Source organism: Chaetodon trifascialis, chromosome 9 (assembly GCF_039877785.1).
Source record: "Chaetodon trifascialis isolate fChaTrf1 chromosome 9, fChaTrf1.hap1, whole genome shotgun sequence".
Lineage (NCBI taxonomy): Eukaryota > Metazoa > Chordata > Actinopteri > Chaetodontiformes > Chaetodontidae > Chaetodon > Chaetodon trifascialis.
Window position 1 is genome coordinate 12,189,125 of NC_092064.1, and position 17,602 is coordinate 12,206,726.

Genomic DNA, 17,602 nt, shown 5'->3' on the forward strand with positions numbered 1-17,602 from the left:
CTTCACTCAAGACTTCACCCTGAAATTTAGTGATTTAAATTATAGGGACTTGAGTTTGTCTCCATAAGGAAGGCGAGTCCCAACAATGTAACTGTGCAAACAGATTTATGTTCCCACTACATGGGTAATACACACACACATACACACACACACACACACACACACTCACTCACACACACACATTGTGTTTTATCACTTGTGGGGACATTACATAGACTTACATTCATTTCATGGAGCCTTACCCTAACCATAACCATCCATCCATCCATTGTCTATACCCGACTATCCCTTTCAGGGTTGCGGGGGGCTGGAGCCTATCCCAGCTGTCATTGGGCGAAGGAGCGGGTCTGAACCAGTCGCCAGTCGATTGCAGGGCAACATATAGAGACATACAACCCTTCACACTCACACTCACACCTAAAGAAAATTTAGAGTCACCAATTAACCTAATGAGCATGTTTTTGGTCTGTGGGAGGAAGCCGTAGTACCCGGAGAGAACCCACGCATGCATGGGAAGAACATGCAAACTTCACACAGAAAGGCCCCGCCCAACCCAGGGATTGACCTTTTTGTTGTGAGCACGCGCACTACCTGCTGCGCCATCGTGTTGCCCTTAACCATAACCACTATTTGCCTATTCCTAACCCTGTACCTAAATACCTGGTCACTCACACACACACACACACACACACACACACACACACACACACACACACACACACACACACACACACACACACACACACACACACACACACACTGCCAGTATGCATTTCCCTTTATGTGCCCCCTCTATCCATTGTGCACAATATGCAGGCCTTTGTTTGTCTGACTTAAACATCACTTCTTGTCTTCAGGTGGTGTTCAGTGTCTCCTATGGGACTACCAGCTGTCTCCCAAAATGTCCATCTGACGTCTCTCCAACACTAGCTGGCCTACAAGATGCCCGCTCGTAAATGTTGCACTTCTGTCTACCCTGCGGACAAAAAGCAGTTGTGTTCTTTTTCTTCCTGATGTCTTTGTTTCCACGACTCTGATCATTTGCCTTTTAATTGCTGCTCTTCAATACTTTAACATTTGGTTGTGTTACAGACATGATTTACAACCTGAAGCTACACCTTCATGAAGGTGAGCAAGGACACTCACCAGTGACTTTTCCCTGAGGATGCACTCATCATACCGAATTTGTTCTCTCAGCCAGTGCACCTGTTTCACAATATTGTTCCACCAAATGTCCAAAGACATTTTCTAATTCATGGAAGTTTCCCTCCATTGTCCATATGTCCGAACACTTGGAACTATGCCTCTGCAAAGATAAACATCATTATACTCAGAATATGTACAAGTGTCAGGGGAAATCGCCATGTGAATAACTCGCATGTTTGTTTATGCTCAACCGGAAGACATAAGTTCCAGCGTTCACTGTCCCCGCTGAATTGCTTTTTGTGGATACAATTTTCCCTTGACTCATACAAAATCAGTTAAATGTGGGTGATGGAGTGAGAGTTGCAGTGCTGCAGCATCTCAACTCCTGTTTTCTGCACGAAGTCCCACTATTGAGCCACTGAAGATCTGTGAGCCAGCTCCCCACACATGATCTGACCAGCGTCAGCTCGGCTTAACGCTACATTGCAGGCATCACAGGTTGTGCTGTGTCCCTTAAAATGCCATAAGCTTCCAGGAAAAGCATCTACTTGGAAAAAGAAAGCAACCTCCTTTCCCTCTAACTATCTTAAGTGGACGGATCTGAACCATTTTCAAGGCCATTTTCAGAGCAATTCTGCTCCAACCTGTCAGGCGCATTGACAGTCGCCCAGAGACACACAGGTCAGCGCAGCAGAGATGTTAGACTTCGTTTGTACTCGGTTTCCTCTTCTCCCATCCATCAAGATTCCACTGGGACTTCACAGGCGCTCCAGTGAAAGACCATACGGAAGCTGACCAGCCTTCACATTGCGCCCACATCAGAGCTTTGTGAACCTTGGTCTTGTTTCTCTCCATCTGAAACAATTTCTATGTAGATGTGGAGGTGCCAGATGGAGGCTGGATTTTGCATTGAAGCTGCTGCTTGCTATGTGGATGCTCAATTTGATGAAGAGCGCCTGTATTGATTTTTACAAATGGATGTATGGATTTAGGACAAACGATAATTAGCTACCTCAATTTGTGAAATTGATGTTGAAGGGAATGAACAGGAGGGAATGGATAGGGCTGCATGCAGTTAGATTATACAAAAGGATTATACAACCCCGCTAGAAAGAGGCACCACTCCTTCTGAAAAATCACCAGCACTCTTTCTTTCAACTGAGGAATTTAATAAAGTTAAAACCCAGAGCTCAGTCTCTCTGATGCAATAAATTTAACATGCTGTTGTTTGGGAATTCAGCAGAGAAAATCTAATTAGCTTATTATACCACAGTAGACCTTTACTAGATATAATTAATCCTACAATAAATGTGAGGGGAATGCCAGGCAAACACATTTCATAAAACACAATAACTATAAATGTAGAGACATTATGTTATATAAACACTGTAGTGGAGCACAGTCTGTTGCACCGCGGGCGAACTGCACATGTTTGAAAGGGATGATAAAAAAGGCACAACATAATTTCACTTTAGAGCTTCTGCCATGGAGCTCACACCCACGCATTACTGCCACACACTCAGATGGGAGTGACAATGGTACAAGTAGTGAAACGAAAATTTCTATTGATGACATGATGACTGGTGCATGAAATGCGTCCCATCGCTCACATTTGTGAGCGCTGGTGTTCATCAAGAGAAGAGAGATGCTCCGTTTGGCTGATCATGATGAAAAGGGCTTACACAGCCTATGAATATTTGAAGGAGTTGGGTGGTGACTTGGGAGACACATTTGCCCACGGCATTCCTATTGGTTTATTGGTGACGTGATGACACGGAGGAGTTGGGCTTAACACTTTATAAAGCTTCTCTGTCCGCGGCGAGCCACTCTTTCAAAGACTACTGTTGCTGAAACTTCTCGTTCCGCAACTCGCGTACTGGAAGCAGCCGAGAAACCTCGACATCACCGTCCATCATGAGCGAGGTAGGACCATTTTATGTTTAAATACAAAGACACGCCGGGATTAACCCATTTACGCACGATCCGTGCGCTAATGCGCAGCGGGAAACAACGTACATCAGAGATTTAACAGCCAAAGCTGCTGTTGTCGGCAAATTTGTCTTAAATGGTGAGATTTCTCATCCGACATTTAGTGTTGCAGGGCGGACATGATCCATTAGAGTGTCAGATAATGTACAGCTGCTCTGGCAAAGTGCGCCCAGCAGCATCAGCGCAGGGAACACCAGGGCGCGTCGGCTGCTCCCCCCTGAAGCGACAGTATGGTGGATTCACAATAGATAACAGTTTTGATTTTTCACTACAATGCTTCAGAGCAGCTTGACGTTCACTTACGATCTGAACTAAACTGGTTTGACAACAACCATAAGTAACGCAATGTGGCGAAAATTGAGCGCTCATCGTGACAGAAGTGAACAGTTTTTACTGTGAGAGGAGAACTTGCTCATTTCAGATTTCTGATATTGTGGGGGTAAAGTGAGCCTGTTTAAATGTTTTGTAGGGGATTGCCTTGACAGCGTGTGGTTTATTGTGGCAGTGCAGGTGGATGTACGTTCAGGTTGTGACAACTATCTTGTATATTACTGCTTTCTTATTATCTGTCTCAGTAGAAAGAAGTCAGCAGTCCCGGGCATCAGAGATCTAAGACCACAGGGGGGTTACAGCTTGCAATGGAAAACTGCTGTTAGGTTTTCCCACAGCAGTCAGATATGTTCCACTTGCATTCATTTGAATGTGGAGGGAGGAGGATATTAATAGCTCTTTTATTCTGCACAAACTAAAGTTCATTACCTAATGCCCTGGAGTGTTCTGTTAATGTCAATACCAGTGTTTTAACTCTGGGTAGTTGTGGCACTAATTTGACAAATATCTTGCACGATATAAAATGTCAGCAGATGGAGAATTTTATTAAAATATAGCCACACAGCCTTGACATGAGTACCCCAAAGCTGATCCTGTCTTGAAAGGAGCTGGTGATCTGATCTTTATTTTTTTCTCCACAAACTGAGCCATTTTAAATTTTCATTTTTGACGCGGTCATAAGACCTGCAACCAAGGCATTAGAAATATTTGCACCCATCAGCAGATTGTGGGACACGGAAGATGATTGGCGAGCACCTCTCAGCAGTATGCAGCAGGGCTGAGGACAACTCGCTTCCATTTCAGTCAGCCAGTGCAATTTGTAAAGTGCAATTCAGCTCACATCAAATCAAGAATTAATATTGCAGAATGAATGTAAATAAAACCATATAATTTCTACTTAAGGAAATATTTGATCTGCTTTGGAGAAAATCTGCTAAATTTTGCCGCTCACTGCTTGTGGTGACACTTGAAAGGACTGAATGACTTTGCCTTCCATTCTGCTCTGAAATACAGCTTTGACATTGTTAACAGTGTATCCATATGCGCCTAATGTCTGTACACACACACACACACACACACACACACACACACACACACACACACACACACACACACACACACACACACACACTAATAGACAAACACAAATTTTAATGTGAGCACATATACTTTTATATAATATATATAAAAGTATATGTATATAAGCATGGAAGGTCCTAGCTGTAGTTAACACTCTCCTCTCCTTCCCACATACGCAACATTTATGCTTATATATTTTCTTTTTAAAAGTATATATGCTCACTTTCAAATTTGTGTTTGTCTATTGGTGCGTGTGTGTGTGTGTGTGTGTGTGTGTACTGACGTTGGGAAAACAGGGGCGCATATGTCTGCACAAAGTTGGAAGTCTGAGATGTTAAAAGTTATTTGGCTCGGCAGAGTGTGTAACAGCAGCGGTAAATCTCCTCTGACCTGGCACTTCAATCTCAGAGCTACCCAGAAACAAAAAATGTCCAAACACACCAACAGCAGGTTAAGAAGGCAGCGTTATCTGAGTTCAGTCCTGCAGTCTAGTGGGTGTGCAGTCATTCCCTCAAATGGGCCGGGGGCAGACGCTGACCGTACCGTACCCTGCAAGCTGTTTGTAACAAATCATTCGCCCTCAGTAAAAGATGAATTCATGGTGCACACACAACAGGAGCTAAAACAGCTTTTGAATAATTAAATCCCTCACCTGAGCCTTTTATTTGGTAATAATGTGCAAAGTAAAGAGAAGCTGCCATCTCCTGTTGATTAAAAGAGGTGTAATTTTAGGGAGAAAATGACTCCATTGCGACTGCGAGGAGGAGGCGGAGGCAGCGGAGGGGACGTGGAATCATTTTCCTGCTGAGCTGATGTGTTTTGTCAAGTACCGTGAGGAGTGGAGAAGTTCTCAATCAAAGTCATGAACGTATTCGGTCTCCAAACTTGACTTGAAGCCAGTAACCCAAGCAGAGCAGCTCAGCATGTTCTGGATGGATGAGTCTCGCAGTGGTCAGCACTGCAGCGCTGCCTCCCTCACCCTCACCACACTCTCTGCCCTGTTCTCCCCACCTCCCTCTGTCTCCCACTTATCCACACACACCTGCACAGAACAAGTGCAATACTCTAAGGTAATACTGTTCCACAGTTTTAACCACAGAGCTCAGATCTTTACCCTTTGCTTCCTCTCTCTCTCTCTCCCTCTCTCTCTCTCTCTCTCTCTCTCTCCCTCTCTCGCTCTCTCTCTCTCTCTCTCTCTCTCTCTCTCTCTCTCTCAAAACAACTTAAACAATAACTTTAAAAAAATGAAGCTTTAAGAATCCAGCAGAACAATCGAAATCCCCAAAGCTTCTGACTTCTGTCAGTGTGTTCATGTCGAGGAATGAACAAGCTGACAAGAGAGACTGGAAAACTATCAGGAGCTCCAGATGGTGGAAAATGGCTGACTCAGACACTTTACTGCTTTTTTTTTGTTGCACTCAGAGTAGAGTTTAAGCTACTGACAAGGTTACTAAACATCATGACAGTCTTCAACTCTCCGAGGTCTTCAGCAGCCTGCTGTTTGCGCTTGTGATGCAGACTCAGAGAAATGAAGTAAAACTCCACAAACCCTCTCAGAATAGGCCTTTTCACAGCAGCCTAACAGGATAAGCACAGGTGTTACTGATAAACAGAGCTGGAAGAACAAGAAAACCTCATGTTATTTTGACCTTGGAGTGTTGGGAACACTCCCTGGAGACACAGTTTTCCAAGATGGTTGCTCCCACTGCCAGCCTCGGTGGTGTTGGTCTTTTACATCATTATATACTGTAGGTCCTTGTAATTTAGCTGAATCAGTCGCGTTAGATTGGATTTTATTTCCATGTAACTTGCAGCCATTTTGCCAACTGTAAGCTGACACTTCCAGTAATTATCTTCACCAAGTTGCTGTTAGAAATGCTCGATATCTCTGACTCAGAATTCTAGCTCAGAGGCTGCCTTTGGCATTTTTTTTCCCACTCGGTTGCTCACAATTACAGTAATTAACGATGTGACTGAACACAGCATAAGCCTGACCGTTGAGCCTGAGAGTGGCACTGATGGCACTGATTACACCTGAGCTTCTCCTGCTGTGACATTGTGCTCTTAAAAGAAGCAGTTCAGATCAAACCCAGAAGAAATCATACAGATACATCAACCTTTTGCAACAAGGCAATATCCTGTCATTTGTTCAAAAAACACTGAAGATGATTGCAAGATCAGCGGCTGAGCTTCAATTTCCAGCTAAATGGAGACACATGGCTGGAAGTTCTCACAGTTGTCTGCAGGTGGTCAGTGTGTTTCTGTGGGTTGGGTAACTTTGTTCTGAAAAAGCCACTGTGAGGAGTTTCTGCACATTTCCACCAAAAACATTTTGCAAGGATGCTTGAACTCATGTTGACTCACAGGTATTTTCGGACTACAAAATTGCCCTCTGTTGTTTCCTGCTGTTACTGACTCATAACTAAGCTGTCGTCAAGCCAAAAAAGCTCATTCGACAGCAGCCAATCTCTGGTTTCTGCAGCTACCTCTCATTTTTTCTGTTGCTGTCACATCATCTTGGTTCAAACTTTGAAGATGTGTTAAAATAAGTCAAATATAGTCTTAGATCTTATTGATCTTACTTTGACACCTCCCAGCCATATTCTAGTCTGTGCTAATTAACACCAAAGGAGTGTTGTTACATAGTGCTGTAACTTAATGCACCAAGACAGATGTGTTGGGTGTGTTTATAAGCAAGTATAACTAAAATTGCATGTATGTGTATGTGCATTGGAGTCCCCCCCCCCCCCCCCCACCACCACCAACATTAATTTTCATGACCTGCAACATTTTTTGAACAAGTTTGCCCATCTGGGAATGGACAGACATGCTAATTAGCTTGATTAGTTATTAGCATAAACTTAGCCTTGATTGGCTGCCAGATCATTACAAGCACCAGCTTCTTTGGAGATTTAGGGTTTTCAATGATTAAAAAGAAAGCCTTTGGTTATGTGCTGAGAAATCAGTGGCAGTATTCAGGCTTCTCTGAATCAGCCCTGCCTTACTTTGAACTTGGCTGAATTCAACAGCCCATGGACAGGAAACATAAATTTGACAGAAAAAGCTGTTTAATCCACTTTAAGCAGAGATTGGAATTTCTCTAAGTACTTGGACTGAAATAACCCCGACCGGGGATGTAATGATGAGGTCAACACATTAATATTCGGCAGAAATCAGGCAACTCTGAACAGCTTCACAGGTTTTAGGAGACTTCAGACCTTTGCTTACTTAGCAAAGGGAGCCTGTTGAACTGCACTGCACTCTGTGGGTGATGGAGAGGCTTGTTGGGTACGTTACAGTGAGAATCTCTGAATTTCACTCAGTTTCTGAACTAATTTAAATGCCTTTCAGACGAAAACTGCATTTTCAGCTGCACTTTCATGCATCATGTTTATTAAAGCAGTGGGAGTAATGGCATCTATTTTCACTCGTTGTCATTGTCTGGCTTGTTATTTGGGATTTTTTTTTTCCCTCTCTCTTTTGTTGCTCCCAACACTTTTGCTCTCTGTCCTTTCTGAGGGTGGAAATCAGCGTTAGTGCTTTGGGTTGATAAACCTACAGCAGGAGCTGGTCTGTCCCTACATTCAAATATTAAGCAGCTTTAAAACGTGTACTGCTGGATTAGGGGACTTTTGTGGATTGAGTAGATGTGCTGTGTCACAGCCTCCACTGTTGTCAGCCAGATCCTTGTTTGCTGTCCAGCGGGTAGATGGACCACACTTGAGGGGACTGTTTTTCCTCCAAATGGTACACAAAGTTAAATTGACTTATTAATGGACTAACATGTAAACTTTCAGAAACAAACAGGCAACCAGTTGTGATTTATCGCTGTCATGTACTGTCTGTATTAGTAATTAAAGTAATTTGATCACATTTTGCATCTACAGTTTTGTTTTGTTTTGTTTATTTTGTTCTTTGGACTGTTTGGTGAATTTTAGCCACATTCGGATCATGGCTTCATTTCGATTTGCTTGATCCACTTTGGTCCAGACTAGAATATCTCAACTACTACTGGATGATCAGCACAGTTTTGTACACGGATACGTACATGTCCCCATGATTATAATAACTGTGCTGACTTTTAGTTAGCGTCATCATCATGTGCCATGATCAGTTGTAAATAATTAATTGGGTTGGTTTATGATCAAATACCTGCAAAATTAATGACAATTTGTGTTTAGCAAATGCCAACATGCTATATTAAGATGGTGAACTTGCTGATGTTAGTATTTAGCTAAAGGAACCCTGTGACTCTAGACTATTGGCCTTGTTTTGAACAAAATTAAGTTAAACCATCACGAGAATGAAAAGAGAAGGTACCTAGAAAGTACACGTCATACTGTCTTCTTTTTCTTTTCTTTCAAGCATGTACTGCAGAGCTGTGAACATATAAAAGTGCTGTTACATCACCCCTTTAACTATTTTAAGGCCACTAGCATAGCATTCGCTATGCAACAGAAATAAAAAATAAAAAAACACAAATAAAAAGCTCTAAACGAATCTTTACATGGCTAAAACGATGTCCTATTTCAATTGTAAAACAATCACGTCGGTAATCTCATTTTATCGACATATTAATTCTCTGCATGTTGATTCATATCAGGTTTAGTTTCCCCCACGAGTCTAATCAACAAACACTCCATCAACCAACACAATCTTTATCAACAGCTAAGAAGATATGAATGGCAATTTACTCAACTGCAGCATCATAAATCACTTGGACTGGTGCCGAACACACAGTGAAACTAATACACACTGGGCGGTTAAGTGACTGGGATGAAAACATTTTTTGTAATGCAAGTGTGGCTGCTGTCTGATTATTATGCAGCCATAAATTCACCAGCTGTGTACACAGGGCTGATGAGCCCCTGTTCCTCAGCTTCACAGATTGCGATGTAAAGTGAATCAATAAAATGAATTGACATCTTTATTACAGACGCTGCTTTGGTGAAGTGCTTTGGAAGGTGTTTACTGAGCTCTTTTCATCCCGCGGCTGATGGATGAGCTGCTGTTAGATTAAACTGTAGGAATGGGAAAAAAAGCTTTGTCAAGTTTAGATTTTTCATGTGGATGAGAAATGTTTAAAATACTGAGAAAATGAGCAAAAACTGTAAGTTATTGTTGAACATTAGCATTCTCCATCAGTCTTCAGATTGTAGCACAACAGATTGGGATGTGAAAGGACAGTTTGACAACCAGAAAAATGTGTTAATTTTTGATAATAGGCGTCATAGTCAGCTTTGCTCTGTGTGTTCGCCATAATCAAACATATCATATCAAACATTTCAGCATTTCAGCAATGCCAGCATTAGTGCACCATTCGTGCGTGCCGGTGTGTATGTTTCAAGCATTCACCTTACGAGTCGAGTGGGAGGGGAAGGGCTGAATTAGCAGAGTGACATTAATGCTGCACGCTGCAAATTTACCTCCCACAAAATCATTACAGCATCTCACTCCGCAGATTTGAAGCTGAAAATAACACTTCAGGGACTGCCGGCCAATCTAGTAAGTCAGGAGGTTACAGAAACAGGTTTGTGACTGCTGGGGTCCCGTTTAGATATCTGGACAAATAGAAAAATCTTGGCAGAGGCACACGAATATGTAACCTGTTTTATTCCCTCTGTCGTCACTATCAGTGTGCTCTTGGGAAAGTCAGTCAAAGCTCAATTGCTGGATTTGGTTTTGCAAATGTTATAGATGGTATTAGGTGTTACCAGAGTAGTGAGTACCGGCTCCTGAGTTCCACGCTGTGATCTTACATGATGAGATGTAATTCCTTGCTTTCTTAATTGCTTTGGCCGGTTTAGACTGCGCTCACTGGGTCCAAGATAGTAGAGGAAGCAAGAACCAGAAATCTAATCAGGGTGAAACTACTTGTCTCAGTGCTAGATGTTCGGTGTTCATATTAGTTTCCCATGCTTGAGATGTGAAAACCGTACTATTGTGGCTCTACACATGCACACTTTTATAATTTGCAGTATCAAAGAACTACTTGATTAAAGTTGTTGAACATTAAGCTCATATCAACCAGCTTATTGCAAATACTTGGATTGCTGAAGAACAGAATTGGTTTTAAATTTGTTTGCCTCAGTATGCAGTGAACTGTGTCTCTTGATACGACCACTTGAAGGTCAGGACAGTTGCACCAGCTTTCTGCGGCACTGTGCTGGACCGGTTAGGTTTAAACGCTGTGCTTTTATTGATGCTATTCTGTGCTCTTCCCATTATGGACTAAATGGAGCCTAACTGCTGTGCTCATTTCCAAAGGAGCTGAAGTGGAAAAGAAAAGCTGCTGCTCAAAGTTAACATTGTGTCTCTTTGGATAATAGAGGAAGAGACAAAGATGAGACAAACTGGCAATGTGGACGGAGATTTTTCAGCCGTTGGCACTGAGATGGAGCATGGATTTATTTGACAGGCGGAGATAAATCACGAGCTGACAGTGAATGTCTGTCATTGCATCTCATCCCTTAACTTGATTTGGGACTGACTTGCCTGCTGAATGCACAGTAGATCCATATGCTACTGTTTATGCTTCTGGATGTTGATGATAAAAATATAAATGCAATTCTGGGTCTATTACCAATAAACAATAAGACACAATCAGTGAACTAAACAACACAATAAGTTCATTGCTAGTGCTTAATGAACATGAACTCAGTGAAACTCCTTCTTTCTTTATGAATTCTGCAGCAACCTCATGGCCCGTAGGTCTTTTTATATCACCATCTTTCCTCAAAGCCGCTCTGTCACAAACTCCTCTCGTCTGAGCAGACACGAGCCGGAAGACAACACATGCCCTCTGCAGATGTCACTAGAAATTCACTGCAGCTTTTGAGGAATTGCTTTTATAAGACAGTGCCCCAGAACCACATTTTAAAATGAGCCATTTAAGGGCAAATTGTTTTTGATAGTCTGATCAGTTTGCTTAATTCATCCAAAAAGGAGGAAAATTGAAGCTGCTGCTCCGACGGTCTCCTGCAGCTTTTAGTTGTTTCTGTGGTTTCCTCTTCTGTTGAAGTGAACCCTTGATGTTGATTTCCACAGCGTCTCCTTTCACTGGAAGACCACCTCATTTGTCTCGCTCCTTCACTTGGAGAAAAGAAAGAAGAGGAGGCAGTTTGGCCTTATGTTCTTTCTGCTTGAATTGTCTGTGGCCTACTTCTGCTTTTTTAAATTCTTAATGGGCATCGAGTGTGGCAGGGAACTCTTGGACTCTGCAAGCTGCCAAGTCTTAAAATAACCTCAGAAACAAATGAACGAATTAAATTATTTTCACAATTCCTCACCCTACATTTTCATCCACCACTCTGCTTGCACTAAGCTTTACCCTTCAAATGTTGTGGTGTTTAGGAATCCACTGGGTTTGGAGAAAGGATCTATTAGTTGAATAGTATCCAAGCTGTGCGTTCATCCTGGTTCCTCACATTATCACATCAAATACCTGGCTATCTCTTCCCTGGGACGTTGTTTCTATCCGACAGTCTCTGCTGGGACAGCGCAAGCGGAGGACAGATTCATCATTCCTCATAATTAGGGTCTTAATTTGAACACCTTGCTCTTTTAAGTTCATTTGCAAAGCTACTCTCCTGCTGCTTGGCCCACAAAAGCAGACTGGAGTCTTATCTGGGTCGCCTGGTTACGTAGCGAACCCTCTCTGTGTCACGTGGACCCCCCTTGTTGCTGATGGGCGCTTGCCACAGAGTCGCCCGCCAATGAGCTGGCCTGCCTCGAAACAGCTTTTCTGGGTCTTCACTCGAGTCAAAAGTGGTCAGTGTTGCTGAGCCAGATGAAGTGTCTGAAGGCAAAACATCAATCATTGCATTTTTCTGGCAGTGCTTATTGCAGTTATTGCAGATTAACAAACTAAGAAGCTTTTGGGAGCCGCAATATTGATTTGTCTCTTTCTCATCTGCTACAAATAGAGATGCTGCAACGTCCCACTCATTTGGACTCAACCAACATATGGCATCGTTCAGCCTTGATTTAGTGTAGTAGTAGTAGTGATAGTCTTGAACTGACGGTTCAGAAACAGTTGCTTGAGAACTTGAAAACTGGGGGACCAATACATTTTTACACCTCGAATGTGGTGTTTTCAAACAGATTAAACAAGCAAGATGTAATTAGTGAGCTTTAGAGGTGCTGGTAGGCGGATTTAGCTTGAGCAGAGCTGTTTTTGTTAAGCCAAGCCGACAACTGCTGTCTGGCTGCTTCTCATCCGACTCTTAGCAAGAAAGTGAATGCGGGTTTTTCCAAAAATGTCGAACTATTCCTTTAAATCGGGGGAAGACTTGCCGTCTGTGAAGTTCACCTCATCTCTACGTTCTTGAACCAAAGGAACCTGCTGTGTTGCTATCTCACCTCTGGCACTTTCATTGTGATTGAACAGCTTCTCACCCTCACCACATGATTAAAGCTGATGCGGAGAGAAGTACTTTAACCTGCTTCACAGCTTTTGTAAATCAGATGGCTGATTGAACCAAACCCCTGGCTGATCACAGGGAACTCCCTCATCTATTTACTGGCTCGCTGCTTAGTTTGTGGCTCCTTTCATCACTGCAGCGTGGCAGCACGCCGTACAATCCCAAAGTGAGGAAACCAATCCCCAGAGATTGGCGACACCCACACTAATGAAAGAAATGCTGAAAAATGTAATCTCACCAATTTCAAGGCTCATTAAGTTGTGTAACAGATGGGAGTTTGAAAGAATAATTTGAAGAGGAGCTGTAATGTGTTTCTTCCCGCATCCCTCCTCTTTCTTTCCTTCTCTCGTGGCTTTTCTCAGTGGAAATTCCTGTGAATCAGTTTTTTTTTAACCACAGCACCAGCTGTATTAAGATGAAAACAAATTACTTTTTATTCTAGAGGTCGTTTGTAGTTTTGTGATTTCAGGCTTTTCTGGGGCATGAAGGCATTAGTACTTCTCGGCTTGTGTTGACGGCATTATGTGAGCTGAGTGTTTTACTGCTGCACTGCAGAAATCCCCTCCGAAAAATGTTTTTATTTTTTCTTTAAAGAAAAAAAGTTAGTGAGTCAGTGTGAGCAGTTTGATCACAGCTTTTCTGGGGACGGCTCCTTGGTTGCATGACAGCTGGCCTGCTTTTTGCTGAGACTCATGATTTTACTGAAAGCCCCCCCTCAGCCTGAACCTGAGAGAAACACAAAGGAAGCAAAAAAAGCAACCGAATGCATGTCTCACTCTGACAGGCGTGCGCATCGCGTGGAGGTGGCTTGACAATGGCTGCGGTCGAGTAGCTGCAACTGCTCGACAAAAATGCAGTTAATATGGAAACAGACATGTTTGTGTGAGAGAGAGATCCACTTCAACGTCGGGGCTCGACAACTGTTCACTTCAGCAGAGCGTCACCTCAGGAGTCCTGGCTGCCACAGAGGAAATGGAAATGGAAAATGGGAAGGCGACTTTCTCTGCCCTGCGGTTTGCCAGACAGACTGTGCTAAGGTCCCGGCATCGCCAGTCACAGTCAAACAGCTGATGTTCATGACAAGCAAGTCAGCGTCCCTTCCTCTCCCCCCGCCAACTCGCTCTACCTGCCCCAGAGGGTCCGCTGAGGAGACGAACCATCACCACACTTGACTTGTAGATAGAAAAAGATACCAGCCCATCTTCATCTCAGTGTCATTCCCATACCTCTGTTCAGCAGCAGGATTAACAGCAGCCCCTGTGCCGTTTTCTCAGTGCCAGAGGCTGTAGAGGAGGTGGTGTCAGGTGCATCAATGGACGGGCAGTTTAGATACATTTCAACCTTGATTCACGCTTCTGTGTGCCTTTCAAACAGCCTTCTTTGTGTTCAAATTACCGCGGTCAAACTACTGTCTGTCTTTTCCGAGAAAAAGGGTCCCAGGGAAAATCGGTAATTATATTTCATGGTAATTACTGACCTCTGTGCTGCACTGCAACAGAAAGAACCCACCCACTTCCTCCACACTTTCAACCAGATGTGCACTGGCTGCCCAACAAAGGAAAGAAAATCCAAAAAATCTGCAGTTTGTAGTTATTGACCTAGCACTGATTTGGCAGTGTTTCAGTATGCCCTGTAGCCTGCATGACAGTATGGTTTATGTAACTGCCAATGGAGCTTATACAGATGAGTGGTCTGTAGCACACACACGCACGCACACACACACACACACACACACACACACACACACACGCACACACACACACACACACACACACACACACACACACACACACACACACACACACACACACACACACACACACACGCACACACGAAAACACTTGTAGTAAAGAGCACACATGGACACTTGTGCCCCACTCCCACTGCCTGCAGAGTGAGGGTGAGCAGGCTGACTCTGAAGAGCTGAAGAGGCAGGAGGAGAGTGAGGTTAGAGGATCAAAAGGGAAACAGTGTTTTACTGTGCAGGCTTTCAGCAGAGCAGCATCCTCCATACGCTGAACGTCGCCTCAGAGGCAGCGACAGCAGCAGAGTTAGATGAATGATAGGAAGATGTCACTGTTGCCACTAGAAGCAAGGCATCTTTGCCACCACATGTACACAAAGTATTGATACGTTGCTATGCACCAGCGCAACAGGGACTTTTAATCAACATGGCGACTTTGGTTGTAATTTTAAAGCAAATGGCTCACAGATCAATGTATCACATGGGACTGTTTGGTCTTTCTTATGGTACACCAGCAACTAGTTAGTACTGTGTTCCACGAAAAATAGTCCAGCACATAGTCCCACATAGCACAGCTGTGAATGTCAGAGTAAAAATCAAGATATGTACATAATTGTTTATAGCAAGTGATCTTATGAGGTGTTGTTTGGTGGAATTTTTAGCTTCATATTTACTGTACAGACATGGGAGTGATGTCAGTTACCTTATCAAAGGGAATAAGCTTATTTCCCAAAATGTTTGCAAAAATATGAACTCTTCATATTGATTGTTAATTGCTGGATTACACCAGTATATATTGTTGAATAAACAGAGCATAAGCCTCCAAGTGTGCTAGGACATGCTTTATTAAGGCAAACCACCACATGACTGAATGTGAGCATGCAGGCTTGATTTCTGGGTTTCAGTGCATTATTAATCGTGACATCCATTGAAACAGGAATGGTCCAAACACTGGGAGGTTAGTGAACGTCATTTTCATTTATATTTACCGCACATGAACTCAAAACGAGCTGAAAAAAATCACAAACATGGGGCGCAAAGAGGCAGCTTGCCTCCTGCATCCTATCCTGCAGGGCAGATAACCAAGTTTGGCTTGGAGTGAGGGAAATAAAGGCTCGCTCTGAGCAGAGTGAAAGGAGGTGGATGTTTTAAAGGATTCTCTCTGAAAACCTCCTCACTCTCTCTCCTCTCCATCCCCCATGCATGCCCAATCAGATAAAAACATATTTCCATTTCTCTGATTTGCAAATGTGTGTACAGTATACACACTGAATCTTCAGTTCTTCTGCTTGACTCACCATGTTTGTGAGAGTGTGCCTGTATTCTTGCCTATATGTATGTGTGTATGTGTTTATGTTTTCCCCTTGAAGTATCCTAATTGAAAGCCTGGAGGCACAAATTCTGATGAAGCCACTGTGGAGTTTGCAGGCAGTATGCCACAGTAGCTCTGCTGTTTGTGTGTATTTCACCTAAAGGCACACAAAAACACACACATCAAAACACTGTTTGTTGACCTTGCGTCCCTCTGAGACTGTTAATGATTAATGAGAGGCACAATATGTATCTCTCTGCTCTCCGTCTCCCTTGTCAGCGTCATGTAATTACTGTTTTTTTTTCGTCTGCTTGATTAGTTTCTCATCTTGTTTCTCCTTCTTGCAGCGTGTGTCTGCCTTGCGTTGTGTCCACAGGTGTGCTGATTCGTTCACCAGCGTTGGTGTGTGTTCCATGTTTATCTGCCGAGTGAGGATCGCCCTTTTCCCCCTCAGTAATCTCACTCGTCGAGCTGCTGTTATTGCAATTTACACTTGGCTCGGCACCAGAGCTGCTCAGCCGTAATGGTTCCTCCTCCCTCCACTGCCCTCAGGAGTGTTATAGTTTCTCATCACCCCCGCACTGAGCCGATCACGCTCGCCATAAACAAAATGACTTCAAGTCACGTCTTGTATTTAAGCCAAGTTGTAACCTGTTAAACCCTGCGGAGCCCGTTTTGAGTGTAACGGTGTAGCTATCATGGCAGAGCAGCGCTTCCACCTACTGTGTTGTTATCCTCAAGGAGAGATTCAAAGGTTGCTAATGGTGCTATATAGCACTGCTGTCATTTTAAAACCTCATAACTCTAATTTTGTTGGTCAGAGTGTTTTTCTCTGTGATGGCAGCAGCCGTGGCTGGAGGCATTTTGTTTTCTGGTTATCAGTCCATCCGTCTGTCCCATTCTCATGAACGTGATATCTCAGGAATGCCAGCAGGGAATTTCATTACATCTGGCACCAATGTTCACTTGGACTTAAGGTGAACTGATTAGATTTTAGTGTTCAGAGGTCAAAGGTCACTGTGACCTCACAAAACACATTTATGACACAATTATGACAACATTTCCCACGAATGTCTCATAGGATAAAATGAAGTGATGACATTTTATATCCGAAAGGTCAAAGGTCAGCTTTCCTGTGAAATCATAATGTTCTACAGAAAGGCTTTCTGGCCATTATTGAACACCATAACTCAGGAACAGAAGGAGGGACTGAGACCATATTTCACATTTGGTTGGTACTGAATTGGTGACACTAATCCAGGTGTCCATGTTGAACCTGTGGTTATTGTGTCGATCTTTCAGATGTGTGTGAGGCATCCACGTTTTACAATTTTTTGTCTCTTTGCAGCACTCCTAGTTTGCTATGGGCAGATACAAGTTTACCATTGTTGGTTTTATGAAAACATTTCAAGCATGCTCCAGAGGTGTTCAGTACATGAACAAATGATCCTGTAACAGAATTCTCGGGCTGAGCAGAGCATACTGAATCATTCATGTTCAACCTCACTGTTGACTGAGACATTTGTCACAATATCCAATATGTTGTTTCCTGGTTTAAAGATGGGAGTTATTAAGCTA

General features: G+C 43.1%; 1 protein-coding gene across 1 annotated transcript in view; it reads left to right on the plus strand.

Annotated features, from left to right (window-relative positions):
- The first annotated feature begins 2,540 nt into the window (after positions 1-2,540).
- Positions 2,541-17,602, plus strand: part of pcp4b (Purkinje cell protein 4b) — a 31,566-nt gene continuing 16,504 nt past the window's right edge. Inside the window, exon 1 of the mRNA XM_070971234.1 lies at positions 2,541-3,069. Within this exon, the coding sequence (XP_070827335.1) occupies positions 3,061-3,069 (9 nt within the window). The 5' untranslated portion in view covers positions 2,541-3,060. The remainder of the gene's footprint in view (positions 3,070-17,602) is intronic.